This window comes from Phyllostomus hastatus, unplaced genomic scaffold (genome assembly GCF_019186645.2).
Source record: "Phyllostomus hastatus isolate PE091 unplaced genomic scaffold, TTU_PhHast_1.1 phas_contig_210, whole genome shotgun sequence".
NCBI classification, from domain to species: domain Eukaryota; kingdom Metazoa; phylum Chordata; class Mammalia; order Chiroptera; family Phyllostomidae; genus Phyllostomus; species Phyllostomus hastatus.
Genome location: NW_025333737.1, coordinates 11,048,577 through 11,074,141, shown reverse-complemented (window position 1 = coordinate 11,074,141; position 25,565 = coordinate 11,048,577). Strand labels below are relative to the sequence as shown.

Here is a 25,565-nt window from a genome sequence, read left to right as displayed (position 1 = left end):
TGAGGTGATGAGTTTCTTGCCAATTGTTGCCTAATACATGCATTTATATGTATTTGTATTGCCATAGAAAAAATGTTTGAGATCTGTAATGTAAGACATTTTGAAATAAATATATATTCAACGACATGATCAGTACTCTGTAAATAAACATAAACTTTAAATTTGATTTTCTTCCCTAAGAATTAGTTAAATTATACTTCTGAAGAGGAAAAACTTTATTACTGTGAAAAAGGGAACAGAATGTTCCTACAAATAATTTAATTCATGATCAAACTATTCACTCTAAGTATGTAAAAACTAAATAAAATTAATTAACATGTCTTTTCAAATACAGGAACACGATAATAAGGAACAATGTAGCGGAAAAGAACGTGATTATGACTAGTCAGCATAATCTCAACTCTCACTTTGCGAGAAAATGGTTTTACTTTCCATTGATCACACACACAGACGTGCGTGAAAGTGACCAAATACTGTGCAAGAGTAGGTCATGTTCCACACTAGTCACACTCTACTTCAAAAGAATACACCCTTCTCAGTATGGTCAGGTTCAAAAGAACTCCCTTTTTAGTCACTGCCCTAGTAAACTGTAGATTTATTCTTTACACTCAGTTGAGTGTTCAAGATAATGGATAGCTACAAAAACACATCCCGAATGAGAAGCCCCTGAGTATTTATACGACTACTGGACACTAAACGACAGCTCTTTAAATTTATGACACCATTTATCAATGACTTGTTTAAAAAATGCAATGTGTTAGCCCTCGCCAGGTGGCTCGGTTGGCTAAAGCATCATCCCATACAGGTTGTGGGTTCGATCCCTGGCCAGGGCACATAGGGAAGGCAACCGATCAGTTTCTCTCACACATCATTTCTCTCTCACATCAATGTTTCTCCTTCTCCCTTCCTGTCTCTCTAAAATCAATTCTTTTAAAAATGCAATGTGCTACTTACTAATTTATCTACCAAGGTAAAGATTTTTCTTTCAAATGTGTCTGGAATTATATTCATCATGCACTACCTACATCTGGTACTAAAGACTTAAAGTAAGATTCTCAAATGAAGACTCCAACAGCTTGGTATCATGAGGCAAGTTACTGTCACTTAATAACAAAAGATTAAAAACTAGTGCCAGCTACATCTTACAAGAAAAACTAACTTAGCTGTGGGTTACAGGTTCCAAGCAGAAACTGTAAGACAGCTCTTTCAGATCAGTTAGAAGGCCTCTGAGATAGCTGGTAAAGAGGGCATCCCCAGCAACGCAGACTGCAGTTGCCGAGGCAATGGGCTGGGAGGATACCAGTCTCGTACCTCGTGCCGAGACCGAAAAGGAACATTATTTTAAATCAGTTGCTAGAGTCTAAAATCACAGATGTCTTATTACACAGCAGAGCTAAAAGTTCATTAAATTTGCCTATTTTAAATAGTTAATAATTTCAATAAAGGGTTTGGCTATTCAAAGTATGTAATTTAGTACCAGATTCTTCTGCTGCTGCCGTTACCACACTCCCAATATACTTGCTTTGGCAAAGTTAACATTTTCATTCATCTGGCTGAACTATTATGTCAATGAGTATTATTTATAGTACATTTTACATATAGTCTATACATGGGCTCTACAAGAAGTACAGCTGACTCTTGAACAACATGCGTTTGAACTGTGCAGGTCCACTTACACAGTTTTTTTTTTTTTTTTCAATAAATATGTACAGAACAGTAAATGTATTTTCTCTTCCTTATGGTGTTCTTGGTAACATTTTCTTTTCTCTAGCTGAATTTATTGTAAGAATACAGTACATAATACTCATAACATACAAAATATGAATTAAATGACTGCTAATATTATCCGTAAGGCTTCCAGTCAACAGCAGGCTATGAGCAGTTAAACTTTTGAGGCGTGAGAAGTTATACACAAATTTTCAATGGCATGGTGGGGAGGGGATCGGCACCGCTAACCCACGCGTTGTTCAAGAGTCAACTCTATTTTCTGAGATTACATTAACCACAACCTTATTTCAACTCCAACAGAGTCAACGTCTGCCTTCTTACTACAGACAATTATGTACGTATGAATTTTACAAGAAGCAAAAGAAATGTAACTTGAAAAAGTTAACATATTTTGCCATGTATAATGTGCATTCTTCCCCAAATATTTGAGGGAAAAATAAGGACGCACATAGGTAGTACCTGAAATACCTTGTATCTGTCCTGGTGTTTTGTAATTATTTGTTACATAAAATTTCTTGTACCATAATATGTTCAAAAATAAATGCTAAAATTCCTTTATAATACAAAAAAAAACAAATAAATAAAAAACTGAAATAAAAAAATAAAGATTTTTTTCCCCCTGAAAGTTTGTGCCAAGAACGTGGGTGCACATTATACCTGCAAAATACTGTAGTTAACTGTCTAAAATCAGGAACAGAAAAAGGTCTAATTTAATTTATTATGGCTGATGAGTGCCACCTAGTGGATATCACTTCCCAAACACTTCTATCTGCAATAACATTGTTTAGCTTCTTAGAATGTCAACTTTCACTAAAAATTCCTTTTTAAAATTAAAAAGGAAAAGCAAGAAACTTTTGATTTCTGTCTCCTTTCTATGTATTATTTATATATTAGTTTTTTACTTAGTTTGGAACATTACATACTTGTGTAACAAGATTATACAAGCCGAAAAATAAAGATCATTGAAATAAAATTATTCTATCACTATTTCTTTAAATCATAAATTCAGAAGCACTGTTTTTGAAAGGTAAAAGTGTCAATATTCAACTTCACATACAGACTATAATTCAATATACTTTATATATAGACATGCAGTTGCAATTAATTATACATCAAGTTTTATTTGAAGAAAAGCAAAACAGACAACCACAGCATTTCAATTAAAGAAGTTAGGGAATTTCCAAGTGCTTTCACAGTTCTTCAGTTACCATTAAATAATACACTGTTTTAAACCAAAGTTAAAATACAGTGGAAAACAAATTCAGTAAGCAGATTGAGCAATACAAATTCAGAACACTACTCTATCCTCCTGTGTTCTGTCCCACCAAAGGGTGCTGTTTAAAGTTCCACAACTATTATCTTCTTCCTCTTGCTCTTTAGTGAGTTCAACAAAAACCTAAATGAAAGTCAATAAGTGAATACAGTATTCTATATCTCAATTACCTCACAGACTTTTTAAATAAAACAGAAAAGGTATAAGGCTATATACCTAATTACATTAACGATTCAAGTATTAAAAGATCTGTTACTATTAATAAATTTAAACAGAAAAATCTCCATTAATCACATAACAAAGATGAATATTTTGGTCAATTAATGGATTATTTTTTATTAACACATTTAAGTATCAGTCATAAATAATTTATGTAAATATTTAAACAATGTAATTTGATACACCAATATGAAATACCATCATCATGGCTCATTTACTTTACTAAAATTTGAGCTATTCAAAATAAACTGATGGAAAACCTAGAGTTTTTAAAAATTATACAAAAGTTTAGAAATATTGTATAACAATTTGTCTCTGGTTCATGAACTCCCTTTCCAATGTAAACCTAAACAATTAGATATTAGACACTTCCTTCTGTAAAAGAATTTTAAAAAAATGTTTAAAGTACCTGTTCCAATGTTGCTTGAGAAAAGCTATATTCTTCAATGGCAAAAGTATGCTTAGCTATTAAAATATGAAAACAATATTTTATTTATTAATATTTTAAAGAATTAAAACAGCAGTAACTGCTAAGTAGCTAATGATCTATCTTTTAAAAAAATCTCTGTAATCAACTCATTGAAATTTGAAGCTGCCCAGACATGCCATTCTCCTCTGTCCTGCTTCGTCTCTCCTCAGCACCCGCAATCCAGTCGCCGGGGGCCTAGGCACACTATAGCTAACACCACTTGCCTCTTGTTGCCTTTTCCCGGCGTCTCCTCTTTATCTTCTTCCTCAGTGTTCTTTTTCCATCTCTTTTGATCTCTGCTCTCTACTTCCCATTGCCCAGCTCCAATACAGCCTGTTCTTGCCTTCTTGAATTAGATTCGGGACATTGTTCATATGTCTAATACACTTTTTAATATTTATTTCAGGTCTTTTTGCAACCTAACACAAACTTTTCTGGTTTTTTATTTATTTTTAAAAATTTATTATTATTATTTTTTATTCCTGTTCATTCTATTCCAGTTATCCCAATTTTCCCCCCTCATCCTCCTCTGTCCAGCCCACCCACTCCCTACCCCTGCTCTCACAGTCCATCCCCACACCTTTGTCCATGTCCATGGGTCTATTTATCCTTTTAATTTAATTCTCCCTAAGTAGTTCAGGTGTTCTCTTTAATAAAAAGGAAATCATCAGGAAATACAGGTTGTTTCATAGTTACAAATACTGTAAAATAACCTGCATTTCAATACTTGCCCTATCCAGGAGCTTACTTCCCTCTATTGCCACCAGCACATCTTTATCCTACCTACCATGGATTTCAAAAAGGCCAAGATTCAACTGAGCTTCTTCAAAGGTTTTAGGAATGACCATGCCCCTACACTATGAATTTTCATCTCCTCTCTCCTGATGGGACTAAGTCTCACTACCATTTCTACTTCTATGGATTCAAGAAACTCAATGCTCCCAGTTCTGGACTGAACTAGTGAGGGCTAATGCAGCTGAACTTGGCCAGAGACGCAATGTGAAAAACTGTGGTTATGTCTATCAAAATAGTAAAAGGCTCATGTTGCAATACATGTGATCTACCAAATCTGTACAGTAGTAGTATTTACCTGTATCTTAGGTTAAATTAATAGAAGGTTATAGTATTTTCCTGTTTATCACGGTACCTACAGCAAACTGAGTCCCAGCTTCTAAACTTTTAAAATAGAATTCTTTTATAATTTGAAAGCTATCTTGCCATGTTCTTCAAATATTACTTACCTTCTTCCAGCTTAGAAAAAGATTGTGAAAGGGACTGAACATCTTCTTTAGGAATTTTAAAAGCCAAAATTGAAGAAAAACTGAAAACAAAGATAAAATTTTAAATTACTACTACTGTGTTTTAAAGCTCAAGTTCAAACTCTTTTTACATTTTAAAATTATTTAGATAAACAGATTACAATTATTTGACATCTTAAAATTTTCCACCCACAGAAAATGTTTGCAATCTTAAAAATTTCCATGCACAATAAAATAATTCTCATTACTACTAAGTAAGAACTTTAAAAAGTTTAAATAGTATCATATATATCAATTGACTGGTTGATTGATTGTAGAGAGAAAGGAGGGAGAAAGAGAGAGATACACATCAGTTTGTTGTTCCACTTATTTATTCATTCGCTGGTTGATTCTTATACAGTATGTGCCCTCCTGACTGAGAGGATCAAGCCCACAACCTTGGCATATTGGGACGATGCTCCAGCCACCTGAGCACCCAGCCACGGCCAATAGTATCATGCACTGAAACATGTAATGCTAAATTAGATATAAAACTCCAGTCATTAGACTACATTAACCCAATACTGGTTACCAATACAGACTTTTTCCCCTTATCCTTAACATAATAACAAATTTTTATGATTATTACTCTACAAAAAATATAATTGAAATGTTAAAATCTTTACCTTTCCTGACGGCTTGCGTTTGGGAAAATATACTGAATTTCTCTTTGAAGGCGGTCTATTTCTAAGTTTTCTATCCAGTCCTTTAATTTAATTTCCAAAAAGTAACCTTTTCCAAATTTACTCTTTAGATGCTGGACTGTCCCAATACATCTGTAGTGATTTTTAAAAGAAAGCTCAGATATAAGATGACAGTTTCAAAAAATGGTTTCTCAGCTAAACAATAACTTAAATAAAATGTTTATGAGGGAATACTTTAAATTTATAAAAAAGTTGCAAATATAATACAGAGAGTCTCCATACAGCCCTCACTCAGTTTCAGTGTCCCTAATATTATCACCTTACAAACCCCAGCACATTTGTCAAAATTAGGATACCAGCCTTGGTATACTACTGTTAACTGCATTTGGGTTTCACCGGATTTTCCACTCATGTTCTTTTCCTGCTCCAGGATCTACCCAGGATACCACATTACACTTAGTTGTCAGGGCTCTTTCATCTCCACTGGTGTGTGACAGTTTTTTAATGCTTTCCTTCTTTTCCATGACTTTGGAGAATTTTGAGAACTGGTCAAGTGTTTTGGTAGAATGTTCTTCAGTTTGGAGTACTTTGATTTTTTCTTATGATTAGACTGGGGTTATGGGTTTTTACAGAAAATGCCCCAGATCTGAAGTACCTTCCTTATCGTACCGTGCCGGGCGATACACGATACCCACAGGGCATTGTTTGGATCAGGAAGCCGTGTCTGTCAGGTTTGCCCACTGTTAAGTGAGTGTCCTCCCCTCTCTGAACCTTAGAAGAGGCTGGCTACATCTAGACTACACCTGGGGAGATAGGGGATTAAACTCCCCTTTCTAGAGGGGGTAGTATCCATGTATTTTTTTTTCATTTATTTTTACTGTTTATACTATTAAAGATGTCTCCATTACCCCACCCTCTCCTGTAAGGAAAATTTGCTTCTTCATACACATTTATTTATTTATATACTCATTTATTTATATGAGTATGTTCGTGCATATTTATTTTATATTTTGAATTATAATCCAATACACTGCCTAGCAACTTTTAAAAATAACAGACCTTATACCTGAGAGTAACACTCCAAATTGTTGAATAATTAAGCCAGTTCCAAATGCAAAGTAGCTAGCCATATTTTGGGGAAAAAATGTACATATCTGAGTAATTCTATAGAAAGCAAATTGATTCAAAAACTCAAACAAGAAAAAAAATGTTTTTGATCCTCACCTGAGGATGTTTATTGATTTTCGAGAAAGTGGAAGGGAAGAGAAGAGAGACAGAGACATCAATGTGAGAAACATCAATCAGTTGCCTCTGCACACGCCCGGACCGGGGATCAAAGCCACAACCTGGGGAGGCGTCCTGACCCGGAATCAAACCCACAACCTTACGGTATACAGGACGATGCTGTTTACAGAGCCACCCGGCCAGGGCAAGGAAAATATTTTTAATGTTTAAATTAATATGCATTTGTCAATGATGACATTTAAAATCTACCCCCACCCCATTCCCCAAATGGCTATTCAGACATCTACCTTAACTGCCCAGACACCATGATGGCCACTCGGTCACAGACAGCCTCCGCCTCTTCCATATAGTGAGTGGTCAGAATAGCAGCCCGCTTTTTGTTTTTAAATGCAGTTCGAATTGCTCGCCTACAGAACGTAAAACAGAAAAAGAGGAAAGGATCTGAGTGTTGATAAAAATACCTGGGTTTTTAAAAATCTAACAAGTTGGTTAATTAGGGTTATTAGAGCATTAAATTTCAATTGCTACAGTTATATTTTTGCCCAATTATGATTTTTCTATTTATTTATTCCTCTTATTTTTAAAAGCTTGTCAAATAGACAGAAATTCCATGATTTCAAATGTTTCCACGCTTTAAAAAAATGAATGGTAAAGATTGATGTCTTCATATTATAACACAATAGCCATAGAATCATAGAAAAACCTTAACATGAATCTAAACCAAACTTACATTTTATAGACATATACCTAAACCCAAAAAGTTGGTTACTTAATTGGCACTGTGAATTCTTAGAAAGAGTTCCAACATAAATCCAAGACAGTATTATTATGAGAAAGAACTACAATTTATATGCCAAATGACAAGAAAAAAGTCTTTTAAAAGCTCTTCAGACAGCAGTACTCTTTATTTTAATAATTACCTATATATACTCATTTTTGTTCTGAAGTATATGAAATACTCATAGTTCATGAAAAATATGATAAAGTTCTAAAAGTTTAAGAGATTCTCTACAAATTAAAATATTTAATTTTAATCACTATTTCATTATTTGTATAGGATTTAAAATCAACAGGCATATATACTACTAATATAAAACAATTTTAATAATAAAATAAACTATTCTTTTATTCTAAAGGATGATCGAAGCATAATGTGTCACCAGGGCATTTAACGTTATACTCACCACATGTGCTGTTTGGCCTTAGGATCCATACCTGTTGATGGTTCATCTAGCAAAGTAATCTGGGGGTTCCCCAGCATGCTCAGAGCAAAACACAACTAAATGGAAAGAAAATGGGGGAGGGGGCTTCAAAACCAGGAATTTCATCACGACAGTATCAGGCACTAAACTATCAATACAACATACACATATTTGTTGTTTAATGAAAGTACCTTTCGCTTGATTCCTGCAGGTAGTTTCTTTACAGTTTTCTGGAGATGTTCTTTTAAATCAAGTGCGTTTGTTATTCTGCAAAATAGACAATACAAACTAAGTGCATTATCATTCACTCCGATCACTGTCTTTTATCTAGAACACTAAACTTTCTACAATCAGACCTCCAATTTATATCATTTTAAACAAATCAATGTCCTGACTAAAGGTTCACTTTCAATTAAAGTAAGTTTAATTCTACAATTAGAAATAGAAAAATTCCCTGTTTATTTTCATACTTGCCATAATTCTGTAAAGAATGTATTATAAGGTAATGACCATTTTCTATGAAAATTATGATACAAAGAAATGCCTGTTATGAAATTTTTAAAATGTGGAACATCAACTTTCATGTAGGTAGCAAAAAGATTCTAAAGTTTACCGATTTGTGATTTCCTTTAGGTCACTTGGACTCATTCCCTTCACGGCTCCATAAATTTCAAAATGCTCCTGCAACGTAATATCTGGCCACAGTGGGTTCATCTGAGGACAGTATCCCATACACTTAATGGAATCATCATCCTCAGTTGGGTCTGATGAATAATCTCCTAGAAATACCTACAGAAATATAAATCAATTTTAAGTAACTATTTTTGCTTAAGTTACATTGTGAAGGAAGTAGCAAGTAAATTAATTCAAATTCCTTCCTAGAGCTAGGGCAAGATTTTTACTCCTTTTGATGAAGAAAAGACATGCACAGCTTGTGACATGGCCAATAATAGTGATTAGGAATGCAGCATTGATTTGGAAAGCAAGCCCAGTTTTAACTAGGATGATCCAGGGCTTAAACTGGAAGGTGAAATTGGAGCCAGGAAAAGTAAGCAAATTTGGTCACTGGGATTTCTACAAGGTAAAGAATCGCCAACATAAAAAATAATTAAGGCAAAAACCCAAAGAAAAGAGTGTGCCTGGCATTTTCCAGGAAAGCAATGAGCCAGTGCAGTTGGTGTGAAGTGAGCAAGAGAAGAGGAGATAGGATCAGAGCAGTTCTGTGACATTTCCACAAAGTGACGGATGATGTTCTAGTGATCGAAGACTAACTGATGGTAATGAAAACACCAGCAGCCATGCCTCCTCGAGTTACCACTACTGTCTTCCATTAAGTTGGTGGACAAATCACTCATGCATGTAACAATTATAAAAGCAGAAACACTTTATATGTGTGTCTGCATGTAATAAAAATTTTACTACATGCACATTATTTTCATAGATAACCAAAAAGATCACTATTTTATACTACAAATTTAATATTAAAAACATAATATTTAAGCATCGAAATCCTAATTTGTGATTAAAAATTGACTTCAATGAAAATTACGAATCATAGTCAATATATCCCACATCCTATACGTCATACCTGGCCTGAAGTTGGTTCAATTTCACCAACCAGAATGTTAATAATTGTGCTTTTGCCTGCGCCATTTGGGCCCAGCAGGCCCAAGATCTCTCCTAAAGGAAATGAGAGAAAAATCATCATATGTAAATCAAATTTAAAATGGAAATTACTCTTCTGAAACCATATTTAAGAAAAAACCTAATTAAATACCAGCCTTTTTTCACACAGAAAGAGACGTATTTAGTTGCCACTTTCTTCACTTTTCTTGTAAGAAAATCTTTCTTGTTATCATATTCCTTATGCAAATTGCTGACCATAATGGCTGGTTTCTAACAAGGGAAACAGGATTTAAAAGGAGAGTTATAAATCAGAAACCTGTCATTAAATAACAGGCTGCACACAACTCATATCCATATCATAAGAACTGTATTTGCAAACACGTATGAATGAGTCATGGACACAGACGGCAGAGAGGGGACTGACTGTGGGAGAGCGGGTGGGCTGGCTGGAGGGGGCCACAGGGGAAAAACTGGGACTATAACAGAATAAAAAGTAAAAAAAAAATAAAGTAGAAAAAAAAGAACTATATTTGCTAATAAAGGATACTATTCAAATAAATGTCCATTTGTTGCTGAAATAATGTCATATTCAAAACTAACTGGACAATCTCACAGTGGTGGCCAGAGCAGCGGTCATGGGATGGCCACACGTGCCCAGCAGAGCAGAGGGGGGCAGCCCAAGAGCCCAGGGAACTTTCTGGAGCCGATAAGGGATACAGCAGTTCGGTCAATATTGTTTTAACATGCCTGAAATAAATCAGATGTCCTCAGTGCATCTGAGTCTTGGTGAGCAGACATGGGAATCCAAATGGAGAAGCATAAAGAAGGCCAACAAGCTGTTGCTAACAAAGCTTTGAACCTGCGCTTCCCAAACCAGTTCAGAAACCATCCAAAAGCAATGTTAATAATAGCCCAGCATAGACAGCACTCCAGCCAACTGTGGAAGTGAATGCACTTGCTATGGAAAGGGGAGAGCCTGACCTCTACAGGCCTTTAGATCCAAGGCCTTTCCCCAAAATACAGAGCTAATTACAAAATCAGGGTGGGCACCATCAGAGGACTTCTCAGAACTCATGATATGTTTATACACATTATAACACTTCTACAAGCCCTGGCTGGCATAGCTCAGTGGATTGAGCGCGGGCTGCGAACCAAAGTGTCACAGGTTCAATTCCCATTCAGGGTACATGCCTGGGTTGCAGGCCATGACCCCCAGCAACTGCACATTGATGTTTCTCTTTCTCTTTCTTTCTCCCTCCCTTCCCTCTCTAAAAAATAAATAAATAAAATCTTTAAAAAAAAACTTTTACAAATGTATATAATGTATAAGATTCCCCATACTCATTTGGCCATGGATCCTGTTATGTTAATGAATCACATGTGGATACAGAACAAAATTTAGGAAACGCTGGTTTTCGTGATTTGCTCGAGGTCCTAACAATTAGTTAAAAGATGATTAATTTCACTCAGTTTGGCCAGGAATGTCAGAAACACACAGTGAAGAGTCTTTGAAATAAATAAGCCATGAGTTGATGACTGAGTTTAACAATATCTTGGAAAATATTAAGTCTAGACTTTCAGTGGATGCAACTTTGTCAAACTGCCAGCAGAGCTGCAATTATGTTTGAAGTTACTCTGATTGACTAAATCTTTTTAAAAAACAGTGTTTCAAATGACCCAAGTAGTATCTGTATTGTTTTTAGTGAGTTCAATTATTTGAACAGTGGTTTTAAAAAAACATCTGTACCTGCCATACTAGTTTCTCTTGGAATAGAATAGCTGTGTTTTGTTGTTTTTAAAGAGGGGAATCTGTTTCCTTTAGTTTTATAGGTTTGAGAAATGCTGAGTCAAGGAAAGGTTAAAAGTTTTCTTAATGTAGAATTTCTCAGAGCTCTTACTTTTCAACTTTTGTATATATTTTATCTTTTGATTTTTTGTATTACTTTTATATATTAATATTTAAAAAATTAATTTGAAATTAATGTAAACATCAGGACATTCCTGCATTTCAGCATCTAATCTGCCATTGTCAGTTTCATGGGTATCCTCTCAGGATATTCTCTGGACATATTTTTTTTTTTTTTACTTAAGAAAATTTCATTCTCTAACAATAATCTGAATCTTTTTTTTAATTTGAAATATACCTTGCAGATCACTAAAAAAAAGTGGACAAAATATTTTTCAAATACTTTTTTTCAGATTGATTCATATAGAAAGAAAACACGTTTCAGGTTAATTCCTATTCGTGGGCGCTGATCACTGCACATGTAACATGACTCAGCAATAAAGACGGCATTACCTCTTCACAGCACTGGCAGCTCATCAGCTCTCTGACCTTTAGTCTTTCAGCTCTGACATCTTCATCTTCATCTTCATTGCTCGGTGGTTCTGGAACCTTCCTATTTTTGGATTTTGTTGAAAGGGTCCTAAACATATCAAGATAGTAGATTTTCAGATAGTTAAAATAGTAAGAAACTAAAGCACTACAAAGAGAAAAATATGAAAAAATACACCAATATGAGATTCGTGGTTATCTGTGAAAGATGGAAAAGGAGCTATTTTTCATTCACTGATACCATTTAGATGATATTATCTAAATTCATTCATTTATACCTATATTATTTATGACCAGTATGTGTCAGGCACTACTTCACAAAAAAAATAAAAAGATAAAACAACCACCACCAAAAAAAGAGGGGCCGCTCCCTCAAAAGAATTGACAGTCTGGGTATAAATCAGACTCCACTGAGCACATGTAAAGGGCTGACAATGGAACCAACAGAGACCACCACAAAGGCAGGCAGAGAAAAAAATGCTTCCAAGGGAAAATCTGACTTTAAGTACTAGTGAGGAAAACAGGAGTCGACACATGGGAAAAAACAGAACAAGGGAAAAGTATACAGAGAAGAAACCAAGCACACAAGGCTGCAGATTAAATAAGTTGAGCCTACTTGACAAGACAGAAAAGCAAGTCATTAGCTATCTTACTGAAAATAGTGTCAACAGAGAGATAAGGATAGAAACACGTGAATCACCAGGGAAATGCAAACGAAAACCACAACGAGACACCACTTCATACCCAATAGAATGGCTAAAATAAAAAAGATAAACAGTAGCAAATACTGGCACGAATTTGGAGGAAACAGAATACGTCCCTAACGGGAATGTACAGCGGCCTCCCCTTTCGGGCAGTTCTGCAGTCTACAGTTTCAGTGACTTGCCATCAACATCAATGGCAGTCCAGAAAATGTTAAATGGAAAACTCCAGAAACAAACATTCATAAGTTTTAAGTGTCATGCTGTTCTGAATAGCACGATGAAATCTCACACCGCCCTAACTCCCTACTCTGTCCCAGTGGGGACATGAGTCATCCCTTTGCTATCAAGTCCCTCCGGGTTATCAAATTGACCACCATTTCAGTATCACAGTGCTTATGTTCAAGTAACCCTTATTTTACTTCATACATGTCCCTAAAGCATAAGAGCAGCAATACTGGCTATTCAGACTTGCCAAGGAGAAGCCATAAAGTGCTTCCTTTAAGTGGAAAGGTGTGTATATATATAGGAAAAAACACATCATACATAGGGTGTGGCACTATCTGTGATTTCAGGCATCCACTGGGGGTTTTGGAGCATGTCTGCCACAGACAAGGGGACACTAATGTAAAATGATGCAACCAGTTTAGAAAACAACAGTCTATCGGTTCTTCAAAAGGTTAAACATAGTTACCATGTGACCCATCAATTCCATTCCTAGGTATCCTCCTAGGAGAAATAAAGATGTATGCCCACACAAATACCTGTACACAAATGTTCATAGCAGCATTATTTGTACTAGCCAAAAAGTGCAAACAACTAAAATGTCCGTCAACTGACAAATTGAAAAAGTGTGGCATAATCATAAAATGTAATTATTACTCAGCATAAAAAAAAGGAATGAAGTACTAGTACATGCTACAACATGGATGTGACTTAAAAACATTACACTAAGTAAAGGAAGCCAGACCACAAATAAAAAGACTATGTATTGTATAATTCCACTTACATGAATGTTCAAAATTGGCAAATCTATTATTTGGAGATAGCAAGTAGATTTGTGATTATATAATATAGGGCTAGGGAGCATGGGTGGGTGCAGGGAAGAGTGACTACTAATGGGTACAGGGTTTCTTTTTGGGGTGATAAAAATTATCTAAAATAAGATTACAGTAAAAGTTGCACAACTCTAAACATGCTAAAAAATTTTAAAACTTAAAAAAATGAGCTAACCTGAAAAAGGGATCCTTTCTTATTGATCTGCCTCCATATTTTTTCTCATAGTACTGTAAGAGGAAAACCCATAGTACGCACTGCAGGTAAGGCTGAAAAACACAGAATAGCTCATGAATGAATCTCTTTTTTCTCTATCAACAGAGCAAAGACCACATACTTTAGTTTCCTTACCAACACCAAAAAAATTAACCAAAATTTTTTTGTATGTCTTATCATTTAAGAATAGATTTTGATACAAGCCAAGGTAGATTTTTAGTAAGATAATCTTTCATATATTTTTCTCTCTGTAAAGTTCATTTCTATCTCTGTAAAGTTCACTGGTTATCAGCTTCAGAAAATAAAAAGAAAAAAAAAGAAAGAATAAAAAGAAAAAAGCATTTGTTTATATCTTCTAAGGAAGACAGAATCATAATTAAACAGCATCGTTAACATGAAAAAGCCAAGAATATTAAAATGAACATATTCAGTAAATGAAAAGTATTACCATCAAAATGCACACCCACTAGTATTAACTAATGCACTTAACTTTTTATGCGCCTTCATATTTATGCAACAGGATAGAAACTAAAAAGAGTTAAATTCGTACAACCAAAATCTTCTTAAGGTAGCATGCTAACACAGAAACATTTTGTTATTGCTTACCGATATAACAGCCACGAAAAGCCTATCCCATGGATTATGAGTTTCCTCATTGTTTTGACCATTCTTCCAAGAAACCTAAGAAAAATGATTGAAAATGTATACGCTGCTGTGAGGTTGTGACATGATAATTAGTCTTTGACTCTAGTTTTGGCGCAGAGCGTTTGACACTGTTGGAATTTCCTGTGTGTTGGAGGTAACAGGAGTACCTTTTATTATTTGAAAAAAGCCCCTTTCTGTTTTGTTGTCTGTTCCTTTTGCCGTGTGTGCAGAGGCTTTCTAGCTTGGTCAGTCCCAGTCATTTATTTTTGCCTTTACTTCCCTCGCCTTTGGGATCAAACTGATGAAATGTTGCCTGTGACCAAGGTCCATAAGTTTAGTACCTGTTTTCTTCTACATAATTTGTTGTTTCAGATCATATATGTAGGCCTTTGATGCATTTTGAATTAATTTTTGTACATGGGGACAAACTGGAATCTAGTTTCATTCTTTTGCATGTGGCATTCCAGCATCATGTATCGAAGAGGCTTTCTTTACTCCACTGTGTTTTTGGTATTTTGTTCTTTTTGTTGCAATTTCAAAAGGAATTGTTTTTTCATTTCTTTTTCTAAAGTTTTATTGTCATATAAAAGAAAGCTGTGGATTTTGTACATTGATTTTGTATTCTGCAACTTTACTGCATTTGTTTATTGTTCCTAATAGTTTTTTTGGTGGGGTCTCTAGGGTTTTCTATGTACGGAATCATGTCATCTGCAAAAAGTGACACTTTTAATTCCCATTTCTGAACGGGAGATGGTCTTTGCAAACAACAGATCCAACAAGGGGTTAATACCCAAAACATGTAAAGAACTCACACAACTCAACACCAAATGAACAATCCAATTAAAAATGAGCTGAGGACCTGAACAGATACTTCTCCTAAGACACACAAATGGCCAACAGATATATATATGATGTTCAATTTCACTATTAGAAAAATGCACATCAAAACTACAATGAGGTACTACCCTACACCCATTTATCAACAAGATACGTAATAACAAGTATGGGCGAGGCTGTGAGGAAAAGGGAACCCCTCATTCACTGCTAGTGGGCATGTGATGTAGACTGGTACAGCCGCTATGAAAAACAGTCTGGCAGTTCCTTAAAAAATTAGGAGTAGAGTTATCACTTGAGCCAGCAATCCCTCTTCTGGGTATCTACCCAGAAAACTAGAAAACATTTATTGGCAAAGATACATGCACCCCTATGTTCACTGCAGCATTATTCACAGTGGCCAAGACATGGACACAACCAAAGTGTCCTTCAATAGAATAGTGGATAAAGAAGATGTGGTACATTTGCACAATGAATACTGCTCAGCCCTAAGATTAGATGAAATACTGCCACTTGTGACAAGATGGATGGACCTTGAAGATATGCTAAGTGAAGTAAGTCAAACAAAGCTAAGAACCATATGATTTCACTCATATATGGGATATAAAACTGAAACTCACTGACACAGACAACAGTATGGTGGTTACCAGAGGGAAGAAGGTGGTGGGGTGCTGGGGTAAAGGGGGCCAAATATTTGGTGATGGAAAATGATTTGACTTTGGGTGGTAGTCACACAATGCAATATACAGCTCGTGTATTGTAGGAATGTATACTTGAAACCTATATAATCCTATTACCAATGTCACTCCAATAAATTTAATACATTTAAAACAATAATAATAATAATAATAATAATAATAATAATAATAATAATAATAAAACAAGCCCCTTTCAACTCAAGTTGAGGTGGCTGTTAGAAGATGAGGGCTGGTTGCCAGAGGAACCAACCAGGTGATTAGAAGGCTGGAACTTTCAATGCCATCCATTCACTGACCCATAATGGGGGAAAGCAGTTTAGAGATTAAGTCATCATGCCTAAGTGATGGAACATTCATAAAAACCCTAAACACGGTTTGAAGAGCTTTCAGGTAACGAATGCATCCACATGCTACAGAACGGCACACTCCACACTCCACAGGGGCAGAAGCTCCTGTACTGGGGACCTTCTGTACTTTGCCCTATGCATCTCTTAACCTGCCTATTCAATTGCATATAATAAACTGGATAGGAAATACTGTTTCCCTGAGTTCTGAAAGCCATAATAGCAAATTACTGGAGCTGAGAAGGGTCATGGGAACCCTGGGTTTATAGCCAACTCAGACAGAAGGAACCCACTACTTGTAACTGGCATCTGAAGTGGGGGGAGTAGTCTTATGGGACTGAGCTCTTAATTTTCTTTTTAAGTAGAGTCTGTGCTAACTCCACGTAGTTCATGTAAGTATTGCTTCACGTGAGAAAAACAACCCACACATTTGGTGTTGTAAGTTTGAGAAATAGTTTCATTTTAGCTGCAATGTGTAGAAATATTTGGATTAAAATTTTAAAAATGCATTTTGTTCAGCAAATATGTATTCTGTATAAACAAGTTAGCTATTACTATTAATAGCTATGATTTGTTCTTAGATTACATTTTCCCCATCCCAAAATATGGGGGAGAAAAAAACATATTAAACTGATCAAAAGGGGGGGGTAAAGAGATTAGTGAATAGAATTAATCAACAATCATCCTAAGTCACTTAATTTTTTTAATCATATGGAATTTTTTAATTATCCAGGCTAAATAAAACTAATCTGTGGCTTTTTCTTTGAAAAAATAAAACAACTCTATACTTTATTTCTGTTATCCCTTTAAAGGACAATATATTATTTAATCCTTGCTAACTGAAGTCAGATCATACTTACAATTTATGCATATACACCATTTGGGGCATCAAAGAACATCTAATAGACATAGTCCTTTAAGAGATTTAAAGGTTTAAAAACATGCTTAAAAAGATTCCACAGTGATTTTAAACTGCTTCATTAATAACATTTAAATCAAGTAGTAGCAACTAACATGTAAGGTTTTTTAAGAATTGCTTTCAGTACAAGACCTAAGATGTCAAAGGTTAAGCACTATTTATGTTTTTTAAATATTAAAACACCTAGTAGACCTACCTTTATGAAACAAATCAGACAACCTAAAAGTGGATAGATTGGAATGGCTATGCAAAAGGTATAATGGAGAACAACTGTAATCGTGTATCCCAGAAAGTAAGTGATTTCGGTGACTGCAATGCAAACCAACGCTGTCTAAAGAAAAAAAATAAGAAAACAAGTGAAAAAGTGTTTAGAGATTTCATACTCAACATTAACTATGTTGTCAATCTTCTATTAAAACAAGGAACCAGAGATGATAACTTGGCAGGGAGTCCCAGCGCACTGGCACCAGTTGCTTTTGGCTGGCATCCTCGCCATGCAGTTCTAAAATGCTTTCAATATCACCCCCTCACAGAGGGGATGATGCAGAAGACAAACACACAGACAATGAGATGCTGCCAGCTATCTAAGTCCTTAGAAAAGACACAGCAATATTTTTCAGTATTAACCTGAGAGAATTCATGACTCTTTTTTTCTAGTATAAACATGAGTTTCAAATAAACTGCTATGAAAATTTGAAATGAAATAATATAAAGTGGGACTTACCACAGAATAGATAAATGACCAGATTTCTTTGGTATTTACAATTTTTTTAAAAGTGAAAGAAGTAATATAGGTAAACAGAATAACTGACGGAACATAACCAATAAGACAAAAAACCTGTAAAACAAAAATAAGTAATTTTACATAAAAATATAAATAACTAGCAATGCACAGAAATAAAGTATTAAAGTATTAAAGAATAATTATTCTTCAAATTTTATTGCTTAAGAAATCACTCCAAAAATTGAAATTTTGGTTACTTGAGTTACCATGCACATTGCTCCTAAACAATAAAACTCGTGCCTTTAACTAATTAATTAATTTAAACTGAACAGTTTTCTTTGCCAAGTACAATGCTATCTTTTAGTCTGTTACAAAAGCAGATGAAGCTTGTTAAAACATTTTCTCAATGAACTATTAGTTACCATTTTAATATATAGCACTTAATGCATTTTGTATATTTTAAAAAGCCTTATTAATTTACAATACAAAAATATGTAAAATCAGTGTGATCTCTGGCAAAACAGAGAAATTTACTTTCAGCAACCCAGACCTCATCTAGCTCTATTTTCCTCACATAAATCATTCATATAAAGGGTCTAGTAACAGTCACTTATTTACACGTGAACATGAATGCAAATCGTATGCTTCCTTAGTATTTCAAACCATATTTCAGATTATGAATCAAAGGAGTTCCTTGCAAAATTATTTTCAGGCACAGGGACAAGTAAGGCATTTTAAGAAAGAACTGCTTAAGTATTTCTAATTATACATAAGTAGGTAGTCAATGTAAAAGACAGCTTCAGTTTCAAGGAATTATTTTATAATGGTTGTACGTTATTGCTTTAAAAATTGTTTAAATTACACTGATTACATGTATCATATATTGGGCTGGCCAAAAAGTTTGTCCTGTTTTTAAGTAGAAATAAGACTCACATTTTTTCATTTTCACCAACTTATTTGAACAACGTATTCACCATTTTGTTCCACTACCTTAGACCATCTCTCATGCAACTTTGTCATTGCATCTTCCAAAATGTTTTGAGCAAAGAGCTGTTCCAGGTGCTTTTTGCAGTCTTCCAGGGAACTGAAATTTTTCCCTTTAAGAGAATTTTGTAAAGACTGAAATAAATGGAAATCCAAAAGTGCAATGTCTGGTGAACACGGTGGGTGAATCAGAGCTTCCCAGGCAAGCGGTAACAGTTTTTGCTTGGTCACCAAAGAAACACGCGGTCTTGTGTTATCCTGATGTAAGATTATGGGTTTTCTGTTGACTAGTTCCGGGTGCTTTTCATGGAGTGCTGCTTTCAGTTGGTCTAATTGGGAGCAGTACTTGTTGGAATTAATTGTTTGGTTTTCCAGAAGGAGCTCATAATAAAGGACTCCCTTCCAATCCTACCATATACACAACACCACCTTCTTTGGATGAAGACCAGCCATTGATGTGGTTGGTGGTGGTTCATTTTGCATGCCCCATGATTTTCTGTCCTACATCACTGTAAAGTATCCACTTTTCATCAACTGTCACAATTTGTTTTAAAAACAAAACATTTTGGTTAAGTTAAAGTAGAGAATCGCATGTGGAACAGTCAAGAATGGTTTTTGGTTTGTTTTTTTTTTTTTTTTTTGGCTTAACTTATGTGGAACCCGAACATCAAAGTGATTAACACAACTGAGCTGGTACAAATGATTTTCAGTGCTTGACGTGGATATTTTGAGTGTGTCGGCTATGTCCTGCATGGTACAACACCGACCCTGTTCTCAGTTAATGTCTCAATTTGATCCTTATTACTGGTAAATTCAACTGATCTATTTGACTGTGGAGCATCATCCAGTGAGAAATCTCCAGCATGAAACTTTGCAAACCACTTTTGACACGTTTGATCAGTCACAGCACCTTCTCCACACACTTTACAAATCTTTTCTTGTATTTCAGTTGCGTTTTACGTTTCTTGAAATAATAAAGTATAATATGCCAAAAATATTGCTTATTTTCTTTCATTTTCAATATTAAAATGACTACATAAAAATTCACTAAGTTTGATAATTGTTTTAAATGCATGCTGATATGACAGCTGTCACAATAACAGTCTAAGAAAATTGTTTTGAGTGAAGTTAAAGACAATTAAACACTACTAGAACCATCTTACAGGAAAAGACAAACGAACTTTTTGGCCAACCCAATACAATAATTAAATAGACACTGGTTCTGGCTGGTTGAGTAATTAGAAACTGCTCCCAATTAACTTTTCTAGTCAAAAAGTTAATATCCAAATTACTCAACCAGCCCATTGTCTCGTTTGTAAAGACTCCAGTTTTTAAAATAGCATTTATATAGAATGAGTACAACTGATGTTAACTTACCACAGAAAGGAATTTTACAGGATAAAAATATAATCCATAATGAAATGCAAATAAACTTCCCAGCATCAAAATAAGAACAGCATAAAATATAGGGATATCAACAATAGCTTGTCCAATCCAATATGCAGATGGCAAAAGACCTGAAAGTTTAAGTTGAGTATAAGCTTTGATCTAAAAATAAATAAAAGGAAAAAAGTGATTATACTTTTAAATATTTTACAAACAAAAACTCTAGCAAATTCCTGTAGAACTCTTAATTTTTAGATCAACAACAAAAGTTTATATTCCAGGAATACAGGTAATAAAAGCCCTCCTTATAGCTGAATATAAATTTGATTTAGCATTTATAACTTGGATCATTATTTCTGAGATGTAATGATTTCAATGAAATTTTCAGAACCACATTATAGCAGTGCTGCTAAGAAACACAAAAGTAAGATAAAACGAAAGGTCACTGGGGTTAGAGCTGTACAATAGTGATTCTACATCACGGTAGTCAAAACACGACTGCTTGTGGAAACAGATGGAAAGACATGCTCTAAACAACAAAAGGAATCTCACTTTTAAAAAATGCCCTTTCTCAAAAACACTAATAAATGGCCAACTACCCTCTGAGCTTACATGAGGCTTTCAACTTATGTATAAATGATGCATTTAAAAGCTTTTTATATATTCTTGTGTAGTACATAAATGAAAGCTGTTATTGCTACCACAAGTAAATAGCATTTTCATGAGTACTAAGAGTAACTTAATTGATGCTAGTTTTTCTTTCTAATGCTCTCATTACTTAATTTGAAATTTTAAAAACCTTTTACAAGTCCATATGCCTAATATTTTTATTCAGTTGATTTCTGTCATCTATAAAAAAATCACCCCTGATAATCAAAAGTTGTAAAATGAAAGAACTAGCCATAGAATGAGGTAAGGGAATCATGGGATATACAGTTAAGATGAAGAGGAGAAATGATTTTTAAAAAAGGGACAACTTTTATGTTCAATGAATTATAAAAACAAAAATATAAATTCCAATATAAGGATAAAAACATAACCCAAGTCAAATACAATTATTTTTGATAACCCAGATGAATGCTTTTGTTATTCGTACAATGCTGGTGGGAATGTCAAGCAGTAAATCCACTCTGGAAAACAGTTCAACAATTTTTTATAAAACTACCAGCAAGCTTTCAGCAGCTTTACAACACAGCACCGTACTCTTGGGCATTTATGCCAGAGGCATAAAAACTTATGTTCACACAAAAATCTGTACACAAATGTTCACTGCAGTTTAATTCTTAATAGTCAAAAATTGGAAACAACCCAAACCCACACCATGAAATACTAACCAGCAATAAAACAATGAAGTAATGATACATGCAAATGGGATGGCTCTCCAGAGAATTATGCTGACTGACAACAGCCAATCTCAAAAGAAAACATGCTGTTATTCCATTAAATTATTTTTGAAACATCAAAATTATAGAAATGGAGAACAAATTATTGATTTCCAGAGGTCAGGGAGGGGGCAAGCTGGATAGGTGGGCTTGAGAAAGGCATCAGAAGGGACCTTTGTGGGGACAGGACCACTCTGTCTCTTGATGTCAGTACCCTGGTTTTCTATGGACTACAGTTTTGCAGGATGTTTTTATTAGGGTAAAGTGAATAAGGGTACACAGGATCTCATTTTATTATTTTTTACAACCTAATATAAATCTACAATTACCTCAAAATAAAAATTTGAATTAAAAACCATTTAAGTGGAAACAAAAAAGAGAAAAATGCAATTGTCCAGTCAGTTTTATCTAAGTGGCAAAGATTATAGATCATTTTTATTTTCTTTATACTTCCCTATATTTTCTAAATTAGTACAAAAACAGGTGTAACAGACAAACTGAATACACTTTTAAAATATCTACTGAGACTCATATATTACTTTTATATGAGGCTTAACCTCATTATTAATCTCACTGTATAAATTAATTTAGATAAATTTGTTTCCATTGAACTAAGTAAAGAGACACAATGAGAATTTTTTGTAGAGGAGTAAAAAAAAAGAGACAATCTCAGCAGAGTGGAAGAGTGGAAGACTTTGAACTGTTGAAAGCTGTATAAGATCACCTGCATCTGCTTGGGTGGAGGATATTAAAAAGAGAAAGGAACAGAAAAGAAGGTGAAAGAATACTAAAAAACCTCTATACACACTGCAGTTTTTCCTCAGCCCTTGTGATGACAGTCATTTTCCACCTTCTTTTTTATCACTTAACATCAAATTAAGTGCCTTATACAATCAATATATTCCATTAAAGGTTAGAGGGGTGTGTACCAATAAGAACATAAGGTTCATAGTTCCCAGATCCACTAGTTAAACAAGATGAGTCAACCTGGACCCATTATGTGAATATTCCCATCCTCCATTTCCTGACCTAAAAAGTGGGTAACAAAAAACTTACCTCATACTGTTGTAAGGATTAAAGGATATAACTTCTAAAGAAGATGGCAAGAATTTGAGTAATAATTGATACTTATTACTACAAGGTGAGGCAAATGTAGGTTTACAGTTGTTCATATGAAAAATAATATAATAAATAACAATACAAGAATAAACTCTGTGTTTCCTGTATTTACAACTACAAAACCTACTTTGCCCTACCTGTATTACTATAAGAAATAATAAATGTGTTTACACACCATTTGCTTACTCCTGAAATAATAATTATACATAAGTCTTGCATTCATGCAAATATGTTATTAGCAAACTATACCTGTAATTTTCTAACTGAGTCATTACCTTGTGATTCTCTGCATTTTCCATGGCAAAGTAAGGTGGCATTGCAGTAACAATGATTCCAAGTAAAGCTGCTTGAAAGTACAGCTCAATTTTAAAAACTATATCTGTAATTTCCTGAAAAAGAACCACACAATAAGAAATGGAACTGAGAATCACTTGATATCATCTTAGGACCTTCTGTTTTCTTTTTTTTCTTTCTTGTTAAACTTATTGGGGTCACACTGGTTAACAGGGTCATGTAGGTTTCAAGTATACATGATGGTGATATGTGATCTGTGTACTGCACCATGTGCCCACCAGTGATAGCACTTTCTAAAAGACTGTCGGAGCCCCTGGACAACACATTAGGGTAACCATCCTAGGCAGAGTCTGTATGAAGAAACAGGTGGCAGAGTTAACCAGCAGTGAGCCATAGTACCAACTTTGCTACTTACTAAATAGCTGTATGATCCTGAGCAAATCATTATACTTCCATTTTCTTATATACAACACTGAATATGGCATAGAAATTCAACTTTACCACTTAAAGTAATAATTACATGAAAAGCTGTTAATATATCCATCAGTGGCCCCATGCAATGAACATGACTATCTCAGAATCATCTTTGGTGCCTTCATTAGTTTTCCTAGACTATAAGCAAGCTGGGGTCTTGGGGCCCTACTTCTCTCCAAACGGCCCCAGACCGGGAGCTTCTTCTCCAGAGCAGGGGGTACTACAGCTGCCACAGGCCCCAAAGGTCCCTAGCTGTTCCAGGGGTGGTGCAGACAGCAACCTTTTCCAAATGACCTTGTAAACAGCTGGTGCCCAAATGCAAACAACTAAGAACCAAGAGCACTTTGTTACCTCCCACCCTCAACAAGGCCATTTCCTTGCCCTCGTTCTGTAAGATATGCCCATGGGACAGGGAAAATACTCTGCACTACAATGGAATAGTTTGACTGTCCAGCAGATACTGTGGCCCTGGCACACCCCTTCACAGGACTACGTGGAAACAGTGCATCTTGTTGACCCTGGCCTTCTGAGTTTTTAGCAATAGAGCCAATTTCTCAATTCATGCCATGTGACATTACAGAATTTTTTTCCCCAAACTCTGGTACATTGCAGTGGATAGAACCAACAAATATGTAACATAATTAGTATAAGAAGTGAAGATTAATGAGACTACAATTGGATTCAATCACACAGAATCTGATGAATTATGAAAAAATGTGGACCATATAAGACTACGTCAATGAACAGTGAGCTTTAAAAAATCTCATTTCTGTCCCTTCAGTTTTTGAAAATAGTATGGTTATATGTCAGTCTTTGATAGAAAATGAAAACTGCAAGATCTATTGTAAAAGTTATGGATACAAACAAATGAAGTAACATCATAACAACAGGTATGGGCATCACAGATTTTGCATTGTGATTACTCTGGAGCTGGAGAAATGAGATCAAGTACACTGGAGATTTCAAATGTATCTTTGAAATTTAAAACTTTTTCCAAGTATAACAAGATATTAACATTTGAAACATTTAGGTAGTAGACAATTGGTTATTATCTGTAGGCTTGAAATATTTCACAATAAAAAAATAAGAAGGGATGATCTACAACTTTGATGATTTCAGTATCACCTACGCACTGGTGACTCATAAATTTATTTATTTATTTATTTATCTATCTATTTATTTCCTACCCAGAAATCTCTCCAGATTGATATAGCCAAATGCCTATTAAATGTCCAGCAGGCGCAAATGCCAGAACAACTCAGTAGATTCAGTATCTGAAATCAGTATCTCTGTTCTCTCAAAACAAAACAAAAATCTCTCTTCTGCCTATATTCTCAAAATCAGTAAATGATACTACCATGCACCATATTACCCAAAATTATAAAAACTATAGGCTTCTTTCTTCTTCTCACCTCACAAATTCAACAGTGATGAAGTATGCCATATATTTCTTCAACATCTTTTTGCCCCGTCATTATGATTACTGCCCCTGAATTAACTCTCACACTCACCATCACCTCTCATTTAAGCTATTTAGTAAAAGAATCTTTGATTTGATTTCCTTAACTTTCTTCCAGCACAATTCTCCTCACAGAAATCCCTCACTACCCTGGTGCCAAGGAACTTTTTAAAATGTAAATTTAATGTTATTTTGTCCCCATATCTATATATAGCTGTAACAAAAAGAGTACTAAATTAATCTTTGGTGTGACTTCCATTTAAAGATGGCAAAAGATTACTAAAAAAAGTT

At 34.7% G+C, this 25,565-nt stretch overlaps 1 protein-coding gene across 1 annotated transcript in view; it reads right to left on the bottom strand.

Moving 5' to 3' along the window:
- Positions 1–2,278: 2,278 nt before the first annotated feature.
- ABCA5 (ATP binding cassette subfamily A member 5) overlaps positions 2,279–25,565 on the bottom strand; it is a 67,022-nt gene continuing 43,735 nt past the window's right edge. The window contains exons 23-39 of the mRNA XM_045837425.1: positions 23,323–23,436; positions 20,538–20,708; positions 18,177–18,290; positions 17,649–17,783; positions 14,619–14,693; positions 13,974–14,065; positions 12,004–12,130; positions 9,860–9,974; positions 9,667–9,758; positions 8,692–8,867; positions 8,270–8,345; positions 8,061–8,155; positions 7,164–7,283; positions 5,614–5,763; positions 4,931–5,010; positions 3,630–3,685; positions 2,279–3,124 (exon numbers count right to left, since the gene is read on the bottom strand). Of these exons, the coding sequence (XP_045693381.1) occupies positions 3,017–3,124; positions 3,630–3,685; positions 4,931–5,010; positions 5,614–5,763; positions 7,164–7,283; positions 8,061–8,155; positions 8,270–8,345; positions 8,692–8,867; positions 9,667–9,758; positions 9,860–9,974; positions 12,004–12,130; positions 13,974–14,065; positions 14,619–14,693; positions 17,649–17,783; positions 18,177–18,290; positions 20,538–20,708; positions 23,323–23,436 (1,896 nt within the window). The 3' untranslated portion in view covers positions 2,279–3,016. The remainder of the gene's footprint in view (positions 3,125–3,629; positions 3,686–4,930; positions 5,011–5,613; positions 5,764–7,163; positions 7,284–8,060; positions 8,156–8,269; positions 8,346–8,691; positions 8,868–9,666; positions 9,759–9,859; positions 9,975–12,003; positions 12,131–13,973; positions 14,066–14,618; positions 14,694–17,648; positions 17,784–18,176; positions 18,291–20,537; positions 20,709–23,322; positions 23,437–25,565) is intronic.